The following is a 14,075-nucleotide window of genomic DNA, read 5'->3' on the forward strand; positions in this document are numbered from 1 at the left end:
AACACAAAAACAGAACACTCTTGTTGTAAAAAATCAGAAATTACATGAAGGTACACAGATGATATGAAAATCACCCATACTGTGACCTAAAAGAAATCACTTTCAACATTTCGTAGGTTTTACCCCCAATTTCAAAATGCCTATCTGAACACACAGATACATCTATCTTTAGATACTGAAAAAGCAGATGGGTTTACATGCCATTTTATAGTATTCTGAATATACTCCCATTCTAATGAAAACAGCTCTCCATCTTTACTTAATGGCAGATAGTTACGTAACACAAAGAATTTAACCAACATTCACATGGCATCCAATTTTTTATTATTTATAGATAATACTTGGATGAACAATCTTGGAAACAAATTTCTGTGAATCTGCCTGGCAATTTCATTAAGATTTATTCCCAGAAGTGAAATTGCTAGGGCAAATGAGTCACTCTTAGGCTTCAGCCCTACGTCACCAAATTGCTCTCCTGGAAGACTGTACTATATTAGTTTATCCTTACCATCAGCATACGAGGGCACCCATCTCTCACCCACTTAAACACTACACATGATCAATCTACATTGGTATCTATCTACCTAACACACATAAAAGATCTCTTTTTACAGTCTAAACTTCATCTTTAGTGAAACTCTCTTTCACACATTTTTCAGCTCTTCATATAAACAGCATTTTTTTTCTAGTTTGCAATTTCTTTTTAAATGTTGCTTATGCCATTTTATGGTCAGGTAAAGGTTCTAAAATTTGTATATAATAAAAACAACAGTCTTTGCCTTTACAGTTTCTGAATTTACTGCTGATATTTTTAATAGAGTTGGGAAGAGTTGATACACTTAAGGAGATAGAATTATAGGCAGAATGATTTTATGCATAAATTAATAACTGTAGTTTTGCTTTTGTACTCTGAGAAAGGCTATAAAGATGGCAAATTGAGAATAAAGTCTTTTTCTAACTTGTATTTTCCCACTGCAGCAGGCTTCCACTTTCCCATGACTGCAACAAAATGGAAGGTTAAACCTTCAGGCCCATGAAAGTCACACTCTGAACCTTAATAGAAATAAAAAGTTAATCAAACTCTTCCATGTGATTACTATGAATAAAGCTAATCACATCCAGTGATGTTAGAGGAAATAAATGCCTGCCCCAACCTAATTCATATTGCATGTATGTTTACTAGATGAACGTTTAGAAGCTGTAAACAGTCTATCCTCTTCAATTTCTAATTTCACTCAAACTAACACAAGATAGAAATGGCCCAATATCCATGTCCACATAGAAAGATCTGTGTAGAATATAAAATAATTCTACAATTACAGTGGGTCTTGAATAAGATCTATATTATCACATGTGTGAGCAGTAGCTAAGGCTGGGCAGGCTGGCTGTGGTCCACTCATGTTATACTGTATATAAGGATATAGTACTCTGCAGTATTATAATAAAATGATTAATATATATTTATTTTCTCTCCCATGGTCAAGAAGTCTTGGAGCCAAATATTTCTCTTTAAGGGGTTTGGAATTCAAAAGAATTTAGGAAATTTTTTTTCTAAATGTGACCATTTAGAAAAATGCAACCATTCAGCATTGCAGAAACACATTTAACAGTAGAGACAAAGAAGGAGATCATTCTGAAAATAAGAAAGAGCATTTTTTAAAAAAGAGGTTGTACATTCATTAAGTGAAACACATAAAGAATTTTCTCTCAGTCCCAGAAAATGTTAATATAAGACAGCTAAGGCCCAGGTTTCTCAGATTAATCATGTGTAAGGTGCTAAGCATTCCTTCCTTCATTCAGTTAGCAAATACTTTCTGAGTTCTGGGCTCACAAGAATGTTCTAGTGCTGCAGACAGAGTGCTGAAATCTCTCCCCTCACTCCAGTGGGAGAGACATACAATAAACATGAAACACATATTTTGTTGCTGCTAAGCCACTTCAGTAGTGTCTGACTCTGTGCGACCCCATAGACGGCAGCCCACCAGGCTCCTCCGTCCCTGGGATTCTCCAGGCAAGAACACTGGACTAGGTTGCCATTTCCTTCTCCAATGCATGAAAGTGAAAAGTGAAAGTGAAGTCGCTCAATCGTGTCTGACTCTTAGCGACCCCATCACCAGGCTCCTCCATCCATGGGATTTTCCAGGCAAGAGTGCTGGAGTGGGGTGCCATCGCCTTCTCCAATATATTCTGTTAGATGGTGATAAACACTATGGAAAAAAATCAGAAGGGACCAGGCAAGTGAAAAGTCAGGGGCAAGGAGGAAATGGTAGCTCTACAGTGTAGCCAGGGCATCCAGGGCAGGCTTGAAGGTGACTTCTGAGTAGACTGAAGCGAGTGAGCAATCTGACTGCATGGCCCTGGAAGTGTTCCAACCAGGGTGGGTGGCAACACAGAGGCCCAACAGCCCTTACCAGCTGTCATGGAGAATGTGCAGTTGAGCCCATCCTGCAGCTGCTACTAGATTCTCACACATACAGTGAACCAACCAGGGGGGCTGGCCAAGTCTGTGGTATGGAGACTGGAGGAGCCTTCCGGGGGCATCTCATCACAAGGGAACTCAGAAACCTGGACAGATGGAGTTGTCTCAGAAACAAGTCTCAGCCAAAGGGGAAGAGCAACCTTGAGAACACTGAGGTGCCTGTCACTTGGGCTTATCTCCAGCCTCTTCAAATACTTAAGACTGAGTGCTGTGATAAACAGAAGAGATTTGAGTAAAAAACAGTCATTTTATGAAAACCTGTAAGATACAGTTGCAAGGAACAAACACATAGTTCAGTTCTTTCCCATGTGGGTTGTAGCAGATTTACTCTTCTTGTATCAGCAAGGGACATGGGGTGTCTGCAGTAAACTGACAACTCCAGGAAGTACTCCGTTGGCCTCTGGATGGCTTCAAAGAACAGGGGTTCCAAGAGGCTGCAGCTGAGAACAGAGACCAGATTACGAGTCTCTGTATGGTAGCTAAGGAGTTTAGTGTCATCCTAGGAACACTGGGGAATAGAGATACCATCAGATCTGCACTTTGGAAAGGTTAACCAGGCTGCCCAGTGGAAACGGATTCAAGACAGAAAGCAAGCAGGCAGGAAAACTAGTAATGGACATTGACAGGGTAATATAGGTGGGAGTTGATGGAGAATTGAATGGGAGGAGAGGCAGTGAAGCTTTTCTTAGGAAAATATATGTATCTTAGATAATTTAGGTGACAGAATACAGAACGGGTTGCAATACAATGTGGGTGGTGGGTGGTAGTTAGGCATAGGAGTGAAGGGAAATACTGAGGAAATTCGGGTATTTGATGTGAACACTTAAGTAGAAAAGTACTTAGGCAATATGAGAAGTAGAGGTAGGCTTGTGTTTTTTCCCTTGATGTGTGTGTGTGTGTGTGTGTGTGCGTGTGCATGCATGCATGTGTTAGGGGGTTATTAATTACTTCATTTGGACACGCTGAAATAGAGATTCTGTGGAGCACCCAGATGGCAGCATCTCACAGGTCGGTGGTTAGGTGGATCCCAAGCCAAAGCCTGCTTTCTCTTCAGACCTGCTTTCTTCCTGAGCTGTAGACTTGAATATCCAAAAGGCTGCCAGATACCTCCGCTGAGAGGTCTGGTAAGTTCACAGTGCCTTAACATGAATGGATCATCTCCATGCGCCTCTGTTGGCCAATGGGCTCACTCTTTCCCTGTGGTGGCACCACCACCTAGCTTGGACCCATGCAATAACCCACCTCACATCTTCATTTCTGTCTCCCCAGTGGCTGGTGCAAGTGACAAGTGGGCACCCGGGCAGATGTGCCCCCAAGAACTTAGACATAGGGCAATTAGGTTGCTCTCAGGAAGGTATGAGGTCATCAGATGGTGGGTCAAAGCCTAGATAATGTATAGTCAAGTTTGCTTGAATAAGGACAAAGAACTGGTCAGCAACAGGATCCCAGAAAAGGGAGAATCAGAGAAGAAATAAATACTGGGAGCACGTCTCCAGCACTGTGGTCCCTAGGGTAGAGACTGACTCACAGACACTAATTCCCCACCACATGGGAGAGCATCCGTGTAATGGAGATGACATTTTGGAGCAATTACATCCTGGCCCTCACAGCCTTCAGCTCACTTCTGTTCCCATTCCTTCCTTGCTCACCAACCTCCTAACCATAATTAGGCTTCCTGGGCAGATTTGCCTACAGGGAAAGAGACATGACCAGCAAACAGGATTATTTTGTCTATTTGATAACATCAATTGTCTATTTATAATTAAACTAGTTTCTGCCTTGTGAATGGGAATATCTGTGAATCTGTTAATCTATGACTTGGAATCTGAGAGGCAGGTGCTTAGTTTGATGAGGTAACAAATTCAGTACCTGATATAACAATTCTGTTTTAATTTTTCTCCATTATCAAAGTGATAAGTGTTCATTATTTCTATTTTCTAAAATCACTCATAATTCCAAATGTCCAAAAGGAACTACTACTAATTTTCAGGATGTTTCCTTCCAATCTATTTTCTATGCATATGGAAATAACATCTATCAATGATTTCATCTCCTTTTAAACTTCCTTAGTGGCTCAGATTCAGTAAAGAATCTACCTGCAATGCAGGGGACCCAGGTTCTATTCCTGGGTTGGGAAGACCCCTTGGAGAAAGGAATAGCTATTCACTCCAGTATTCTTGCCTGGAGAATTCCATGAACAGAGGAGCCTGGTGGGCTACGATCCATGAGGTCACAAAGAGTTAGACATGACTGAGCAACTAACACTTAATTACTTCATTCCCTTTTTGCAAAAATGCATTACAGATCTGCAGTCTTAAATGACAAAATTAAACAACTGTGTAGGAAAGAGCTTTGGTTGCTTCTCTCACGCCAAAAAAAGAAAAAAATCAAAGTGTACTTGACTAAAATTTCAGTAAAAGAGTTTCTGCAACCTGACCAAGACCTTGCCAAGATTCACGAGCATGACAGGAATCCAATAAATCTTTAGTGGTAGCCAGTGGTGGTGGTGGTTTAGTCGCTCAGTGTGTCTGATTCTGGTGACCCCATGGACTGGAAATCCACCAGGCTCCTCTATCGAGGCAACAATACTGGAGTGAGTCGCCATTTCTTTCTCCAGGGGATCTTTCCAACCCAGTGATTGAACCCGGGTCTCCTGCATTGCAGGCAGATTCTTCACCAACTAAGTCACCAGGGAAGCCTCATGGTAGCCAGTGGTAACCTCCAAAAGCCAAAATTATCCAACTAGATATATGCTAGACATTATGATTCTAAATTCAAATTCAGTCTCTGGCAAAGATGTGTGTTTGTTTGTGTGTTTGTATGTACAAATACGAATGGTATTTTTCTTATGCTCTCATTCTTTTTATATTTATTAGCTAGTCTCCTTCTATAAAGAACTGTTATCACCTATCTGTTTATCCTGAAATATGAACTGTACAGGTAAATCAGAAAAAATCTTGATTCTTTCTTTTTATTCATCAAATTTAAGAGTATTGAGTTGGTGCCCAGAAGGCTAAGGGCTCAGTAAATGGAATCCATACAGTTTGCATGCTTTTGGCTTTGCTACTATTTGGACATCTTATTATGATGTTAAAACCAAGTTCCAAAGTCTTACTTTCTTTTACCCAAACTCATGGTCAGAAGCAGTTGGGGTTGACGCATCTAGGAACCTTACCTCATTCTCTGATGAGCTTGCAGAGAGGAGCACTTCTTGGGCATCGAAGAACTCAGAGACAGATTCTGACATGGAGAGGCGGCTCTCATTGGCTACTTGCTGTGACAAGGGTAGACTGACATGGATTTGCTCACCAGCCTACAGGAGAGAAAAGTAGATGGTGTGATCGCTTTCTTCCCTTGTATGAATGGCTATTTGTTCAAATTAGACAATGAAGTACTAGCCAGATCTCTAGAAAAATTCACAGCATATGTTAAAGGACTGGTGAGCACAAGCAATTTTCACTTGCAACTGAATAATGACCACTGCATAAATTTCCTTCCAATATGCCTGAAGAATCCAAAAGTGCAGACAAAAGGTGAGTAGATTTTCAATCTATGCTCAGTTGACATTTAGTGGATTAAATAACAGATTGAGGCCCCAAAATACCCTGAATTGACTGTGGATTCAAGTTTCTTGCCATATGCTTTGGCCTGTCATTACTAGCCATATTCTAACCAGTATACTACAACTCAAAAAGTATTTGTAAAAAAAAAAAAAAAAAAAGTATTTGTAGTAACCACTAGCAATATGCTAAGAAAACATTCTATAAGACTAATTTTTGAGACCAAATATATTGATATAAAAAGTCACTTTCCAATTTGATCACGAATTTTAGCCAATGAAACATATGATTAGAGTATTGAACCTTATTTCAAACTGTAATTTTATTCATACAATGATAGCAAATGATATTGCTTTCAAGAAAGCAATTTAAATTGCAACAAGAAAAACAGGCAAGAGAACTATACATTTTAAACATCTAGTACTTCTAATACACATTTTAAATTGAAAAGAAGATTCATACTGAGACTGTTGACTAATTTTTAAATGATAAAATTTTAGAAATATTCTAGATTCTGGGCAGTTGAGGGGGCGTAAGTGTCATCAGAGATCACAGGACCCATGGAGGTGAATGGAGACAGGGTCGGTAACTTACATCCAAGAGAAGCTGTCTGGGGATGGTATTTCTTAAGCAGTTAGATAGTAGAACCCTTATACTTACAGATTTCTAGAAAAATGTATGTTTGGTACAAATATGGCCTTAGCATTAGTTAAAACTCTCACCTTGTTACATGTATTACTGTTCAAAAATATAAATTCTCCTGGCTAAAAATAATAATTTTATGAAAGTGTTAGTAGTTCAGTCGTGTCTGACTCTTTGAGACTCTCGGACTCTAACCCACCAGGTTCCTCTGTTCCTGGAATTCTCCAAGCAAGAATACGAGTGGGTTGCCATTCCCTTCCCAGGGGATCTTCCTATTCAGGTATTAAACCTGGGTCTCCTTCATTGCAGACGGATTCTTTACTGTCTGAGCCACTGGAACTATACACTCATGTTAAGTCCAAATACTGAATATTCTCCTATCCTCTTACTGTTTTTTTCAAAAATTCTTCTGAAAAATGGAATAATAATAGCACCTACATCAGAGAGTTGTTGGGGGTATCAAATGAGATAACACATGTAAAGTGGGTTAGCAATACCAAGCACATAGTAAGCATTCGCTTGACACATGTTAACCATTAATTATTAGCATCATCACCAGGAGCTGTAGCAGCACTAATAATATTTTCTTAGCAAGGTCAGGTGATGTCTCTTCTTAGATAGAACTTTTAAAACAAACCTTAAGAAAACTTTTATTTAGCACCTTCTCTGCTAAAAGTGCTTGTTTCAACATTTCATGGACCATTAATGATAATGAATATTTCAAATGAGGAGTGACAGAAAAGTCACAAGCTGGAGTACATATAAATTAAATAATCAGTAGCATGAGATGAACACAGGAATAAATAAAAATAGACAACCGATCACCAACAATAAATGATGTTAAGCTCATGTATATCCTTCACTCCAAAGGACACTGAACTGTCAGCAACACAAGATTTATGCCGGGAATTGCATTAGTAGTGAAAGAAGTTTATAAAAATAAATAAAAATATGCAGTAGGTATAGATGCTACAAAATAAGTATTCTATATCTACTAAAAATGAATCTTACCTCATCAGGGCTAGGAATAATATTTACACTAACAACCTGATCACAAATAATAGATTCTGAATGTATTCTGTTCAACCGGCTCCTTAGTTCAGCATTCTGGTTGAGTGCCTTAAAATAACAAAAACCACACATGTAATTTCAAGTTATTGAGCAAACATAAAGCAGAACCAGCACACAGGTACACTTTAGACAACAAAGTCTATGATGCTTTTAGCTGTAACTTTTGGAGCCACCATAGGCCAGATCCCACCAGTAAGAAGCAAAGAAATGGCTCAGAATTAAGGTATTCATTTTTTGCAATATAAGACTACTGCTTAGTAGAGTAGTGGGTTGAAAAGAGTTCAAGGATTTCATAAAATTGATTCATGGAATTTTCTATCCTTTACAGTCAGGCCCACTATATCCAAGCCCAGTCTACCACCACATACATATAACATTTTATACCCTAGGATAAAAACTATTGATTCTTTAATTTTTTTTCTTTTTGGTTCCAGTTTCTAAAATCTGGGAGTTGTTTCAAAGCCAGATGTTTTATAAATAATTTGTAAATGGAATGAACAATGAACTGGCTTTATGTTTCATAGAGCTATATTTTGACCTGGTGAAAGAAAACAGTTGTTGTGTTTCCATTTTCTAGGAGCACATAATTAGTACCTATGACAGTACAGCAGAACTGATTCAAGTGTAGACCAAAGCTGCCTTCCCTGAACAGTGCAGACATTGACAAGCATAATAAAGACCATATCACAGACAGGAAACTAAGCTCTCTGCATCTCATGATTCTTAACACACCCTAAGTCAGCATCAGTAAAACACCATCTGCTGTATCCCAGTTTAGTGTGTGTGGTGGAAAGGGAACATATTTACATAAACATGGGCTCCCTATAGGGGCCCTGGGGACAGAGGCTCGTGGATCACATCAGTGCATGGAAATCTGTTCCATATACAGAAGACACATGTGGCTGAATAGATTACACCAAGTCTTAAGTAAGAGACCTTTGTGAGGACAGAGCCCAGTGAAAAGCTGGACTGCTCCTTTCCTTCCCATTAAAACCAGCAATGAGAAGATGGAAGTGGATATTTCAGAATGGAAAATAAATGTCAGGACTTACTGAAGAGTGAAGCTGCCCCAGGGAGTGAGGATTCTGCTTTTCTTCATAAGGAGTCAATGAATACACTAAACTGATACACACACAGATACAACAGCCCAACTCTAAATTGGTACCTATTCAATCACCCAGGATAAATGATAAAGTGGCTAAACTTCACACTTGCATTGAGCGGTGCAGAGTCCTTGAGCATGCAGCATAGAATAGTCTCCCCTCTTTCCTTTCTGCTCAGCTTTGTTTTTTTTTTTGGCTACCCTGTCCAGCTTATGGGATTTTAGTTCCCTGACTAAGGATCAAACCTGGCCTTGGGAGTCAGAGTGCTGAGTTCTAACCACTAGACCACCAGGGAATTCCCTCAGTTTTCTCTTTTCAAGGAGAAAATTCTTCACTCACAGCTTTCGGGTTTCATTTAAAGTCTTTAGAACCAGTCTGTAAAATACATGCAAAACAGAATACATTTGGTCTTGTGGGCTGTCAGGTATTGAGGGATTAAAGGTGGACACAGATCCTACAGTCATTACATTGCAGACAGGAGAAAATATGTGTCCAGTTCGCTGAGCAAACAGGAATGTGTTAGTGAGAAAAAAGGTGATTACATTTTTAGTAAATAAATCATGTGTTTCCCAGTACCTTTACTTTCTGCAAAAGTGCTCAGGAACTTTTTCTTGGAGTAAAATCTCAAACAGTTGAAATTTGAAAAAAAAAATACTGCATCACTCCTATGCTTTGCAACTATATATGCTCATTTGCTCTTTCATTGTTTTTCTGTCTCCACAAGGGTACTGAAAGTCATCTTAGTTACTGATATAATTGGACCCAGATATATTTTGCTATCTTGGAAGTAGGAGGCCTTGTTGTATGTTGTTTGATGGTTTTAATGGCAGAATCACATTCACGACTTCAGGGTTTCACAGAAACCTCACGTAAGGGTTTCTTCAAAGTGACACCACCTTCTGTTGCCCCGGAAAAAAGTTAACAGAACAACCCCACAAAAACTCACAGGCAACGACAAGTAATTCCTGCCCCCGCCCCCACCTGCCCCAGCAGGTGGGAGTTTAAAACACAAGTTTTCCATTCATAAGGAAACTTTGTAGAATTGCTTGCCCTGGATATTTAAGAAAGTTAAACTCCCACGTAATCTCTCATCTCATCCAATATTCATTAAATGTGATCCTGCCTACAGGTGTGTCTGAAGGCACAGGAGGTAGCCTCTAGCTGCTAATATCAATAGGACATGAGCTGAAAATTAAAGAAATACTGTGTTAATCATATAATGCAGTGGTAGAAAAATGTTGTTACATAGCACAAAAAAAAAAGCCTGGAAGTAATAAGTACTATTCCAAGTCCGGCGACCCTGAGGGTGGGAAGTGTAAGCAGATGCAGAGCATGCAGCAGCCCATCTGGGCGCGCCTCGGGACACAGACCGCAGTGGGAGGTGGCTGCAACCGGGCCCCATGACTCAGGACCACATTTGCGACTTCCCTCGCTGAACACAGGCAGGAACAACACACAGAAAGCAGCCGAGGAGCCTGGACAGTGGTGAGGCGAGGGGAAAGGAGGCAAGCCGCCAGCCACTGGCGCCAGCCTGTGAGCAAGAAAAGGCATGGAAACTTGCGAGGGATAACACTGCTCTAGGAGGGGCAGATGGGGTGAAGGGCTAGTGGCCGGAAGCAGCCTCGGCTCAGGAACCACGCCTGGCTTCTTCAGTGAGTCTCACACTTGCTCTCATGAGCGGGCTCAGGCCGCAGTATAAACTCTCCACAAGGTATGCTCACTTTCCCACACCTCATACACACTCAAGTGCCATATATCCACGAGACACAGCACTCCTGACCAAGCTATGAAGGAAGCTACCATCTTGAAGCTCTGAGTCAGAATGAATTGCCCAAATCCTCACTTACTTGGCTATTAACTACCATTTTCCCACCCAGGCAGACAATGGGTGAGAATTACCTTAGAGTGGGGGAGAGTCTGGCATAGTAAATGCATTCTACTGAATGGAGTTGCGTGTTATGGGAAGATTTAAACTCTTCAGATAAAAGCAAAACTGGTTCAAAAGGAGTGAGAATGTGAGTATGCCAACTGTCAAAGCTAGAGCTATCAAGAATCAAATCATGGCTGGCTCTTAAAAATCACCTTGTTTTCTATTTTAAAATAAACTAACACTAAGATAGTGTATTTGGAAAATGCTAAAAAGTAGAAAAATATTTCTAAAAAATTCATATCTTGCTACTCAATCAACCGACTTTTGGTAGCTTGGTATACTTCTTTCTAGCTTTTTTCTTATGCATTTTTCACATTAAAAAATGGGAACCAAAAAAAACAGGAACATACTCTATATCCTTCGCTATTTATTCTTGGTACACAAGATATATATTTAATGTTGCAAACTCTTCACAAATTTGATTTTAGTAACTGTGGAATAGGTGGTTATTTTTCTACTATTGGGCACTTATGATGTTGTTAACTGATTTTTATTAGAACAAATAATGCTGCCATGAGTGTTTATGTGCATACATTTTCTACATTCAGCGTTACTCCCTTAGATTATGCATATCAGCCATCAACCAAAGGACCAAAGCATAAAATACTTTGAAGGTTTTAAATAAACATTACCAAATTATGCCCAAAATGACAATGATTTAAAGTTACTGGATAGCTAAAAAAAAAAAAAATGTAAAGGATTCTATGAAGAATATCTTCATAAACAACAAATTTGGCTAAGTCTCAGGGAACTGTGAAATTTAGGAACAAATATATTTAAAACATTTATTCCAACACAGAATATTTATTTTGGATGTATAAAATGTTATAGACAGGAAGGATGGTAAATACTATGACTGGGATTTTAATTATGCTGCCATGTGCCTTAAGCCAATTTTTTGCTTACATTCCCATACACACCACATTTCATTGACTCTAAGATGCACAGTTCTCAAAATTAACACTTCTGAAGCACTGGCCAGTTTAACTGAAAGTAGTGTTTTCTTTCTTAGTAGTGCACAGAATGATGGCATATTGAGCAATGAATGCCATACTGATTTAATGAAATATAATAATTGTAGATGGAGTACGAGAATCATTGTACTGTTCACACTTGTATGAACACAACACCCAAAGCATTTAGCACAAGTTGTGCATAAACTCTGGGGTCAGAAATCAAACCAGTAACAGTGACAAAGTGTAATGTATTGAAGACAGACTCATTCATGCTGAATCTTTTACTATAGTAATCTAGAGTGCTGAGTTTACCATAGTCTTATTATATATTATTTGATTTTGGTGTTTAATACATAAAATTATAGCTGATGTGAAATAAAGTCATTTATAAAAGGAGAGATGCCACATAAAATACCTTGTCCTACAGATGTAAATCCAACACCTATGCTGCCTTTCAGGTGTAAAAGTTTGCTTTTAAAGCTTCATGGGAGTAAAATATCAGAATTATGCATGTCTCTGTATACGTATAGATCAGGGGTGAAATATTACTATAGAAGAGAAATTCATTACACTGTTCAGCCTTGCAAATCATTACACCATCAAGGCAGGTAAAAATTTATGCTGAGCATGTAGTGAAAAATGCTAATTTTATATATTTTATTATGCTATGTGCCTTCTAAAAGGATGATGGAATTTGCCAAGTTGTTATATTTAAAAGTTTTATTGAAAAGCAGCATTTTAACCATTAGACATATGTAAATAGAACTTACATTAAATAAAAAATAAGTTCCAAAATGTTAGACTAATCTAATAAGTTATTTAAATAGTCTCTCTCCTTCCCTTTCTAGGGGGAGATTTGGCTTGGAAATCATTCATTTAAAAAAACCTGGGTTCTAACTGATGACATTTGAAAAAGGATCAATGATGTCTTTAGACTACCTGCAATCACATTGTAATGTGAAATTATATTAATATAAAAACATACTCAGAACAGCTGTCTCAATATACTCAAGCTGTTTCATATCTTGTTTAATCCTAAATCCTATATTTGAAGAGGCACAATGAGGACAACAGAGCTAGCCAACCAGGATGGCTACATCAGTTAACTGTTCCCTCTCTTCAATGTCTCCTTATCTGTCAGTTCTTTCTCTTTATGATACAAACAAACTGAGGCGACTGTGAAATTTCAAGGCTGACTTTCAGTCCATATATCATTTACTGCTAAATCAGATCCTATTAACCTTTTTGTTCTTGAAATTATCAAAACTCTTTCTTCTTTTTTTTTTTTTTTTTTTCTTTCTTCTTGATCTCAGTGGTCATTGCTATCTAAATTCGTCAGTGGTTCCCCCTGGGTTTCCATCGAAGGATTCTCTTTTCTTTTTTCAGCTTGTCCTTTAAATACTAATGTTCACTACAGCAGCACCACTGACCTCTTTTATTCTGACTGAAAACACAATTTATCAACAGCTATAAATTCACCAAGATACTGGGATATCCACATCTTTCTCTCCAGCTTGGGCTTCTCTCCTGACCCCACCCAATGGGAAGGTACGTATAGACACAAGGATGTAAACACAGCCAAAATGCTGAGATAACACAGAACTGGAAACATGGGATTCTCTAGTGGATAGGGTATAACTCTCTTTATGCTGCTGCTGCTAAGTCACTTCAGTCATGTCCGACTCTTTGTGACCCCATGGACCGTAGCCCACCAGGCTCCTCTGTCCATGGGATTCTCCAGGCCAGAACACTGGAGTGGGTAGCCATTCCTTTCTCCAGGGAATCTTCCCAACCCAGGGATAGAACCCAGGTCTCCCACATTGCAGGTAGATTCTTAACCAGCCACCAGGGAAGCCCATTCTCTGCCTTACCAAGAAGCGAATAAAAAGCAAGCAAGCAAGAAACAAGCAAATTTTCTCATTTTTCTTAGTACGAGCTTATTTCATACCACTAAGCCTTTAATCATTAGTACATCTGAATAAAACACTGCAGCATGTAGGGAAACAAAAGTGTATTTGACATGTTTGCAAGATGACATACAAGATGCTTACTAGCCATTATTTTGATCTTTCTGATTTATGATCCTTTTTAGAATCATGATTCAGTAGATCCATTAAGATGGACAAGGTGTTCAACAGATATATGACAGGAGATCAGGCCAGGGCAAACCATTAAAGTGTGCTTGTGAAGGAAGCCCTCTGCAAACTGGCGCCCAGTTATTGCTTTGAATGCGCAGGCTCTTGAGTTTCCAAGCAGCATATGTGCCTCAACTGACAGTGTTTAATGGCAAACAGCAGAAAGTGTGGCCCAGACAACAGCATTCAATAACATGAA

The 14,075-nt window shown here is 39.1% G+C and overlaps 1 protein-coding gene across 10 annotated transcripts in view; it reads right to left on the reverse strand.

Annotated features, from left to right (window-relative positions):
- Positions 1-14,075, reverse strand: part of OSBPL6 (oxysterol binding protein like 6) — a 202,918-nt gene that overhangs the window by 17,679 nt on the left and 171,164 nt on the right. For all 10 annotated transcript variants that reach the window (XM_070475976.1, XM_070475975.1, XM_070475980.1 and 7 more), the window contains 2 exons: positions 7,693-7,800; positions 5,655-5,792 (listed from right to left, as the gene is read on the reverse strand). In XM_070475976.1, coding sequence (XP_070332077.1) covers positions 5,655-5,792; positions 7,693-7,800 — 246 coding nt within the window. The remainder of the gene's footprint in view (positions 1-5,654; positions 5,793-7,692; positions 7,801-14,075) is intronic.

The sequence above is a fragment of the Odocoileus virginianus genome, chromosome 13, assembly GCF_023699985.2.
Source record: "Odocoileus virginianus isolate 20LAN1187 ecotype Illinois chromosome 13, Ovbor_1.2, whole genome shotgun sequence".
Taxonomy (NCBI): Eukaryota; Metazoa; Chordata; class Mammalia; order Artiodactyla; family Cervidae; genus Odocoileus; species Odocoileus virginianus.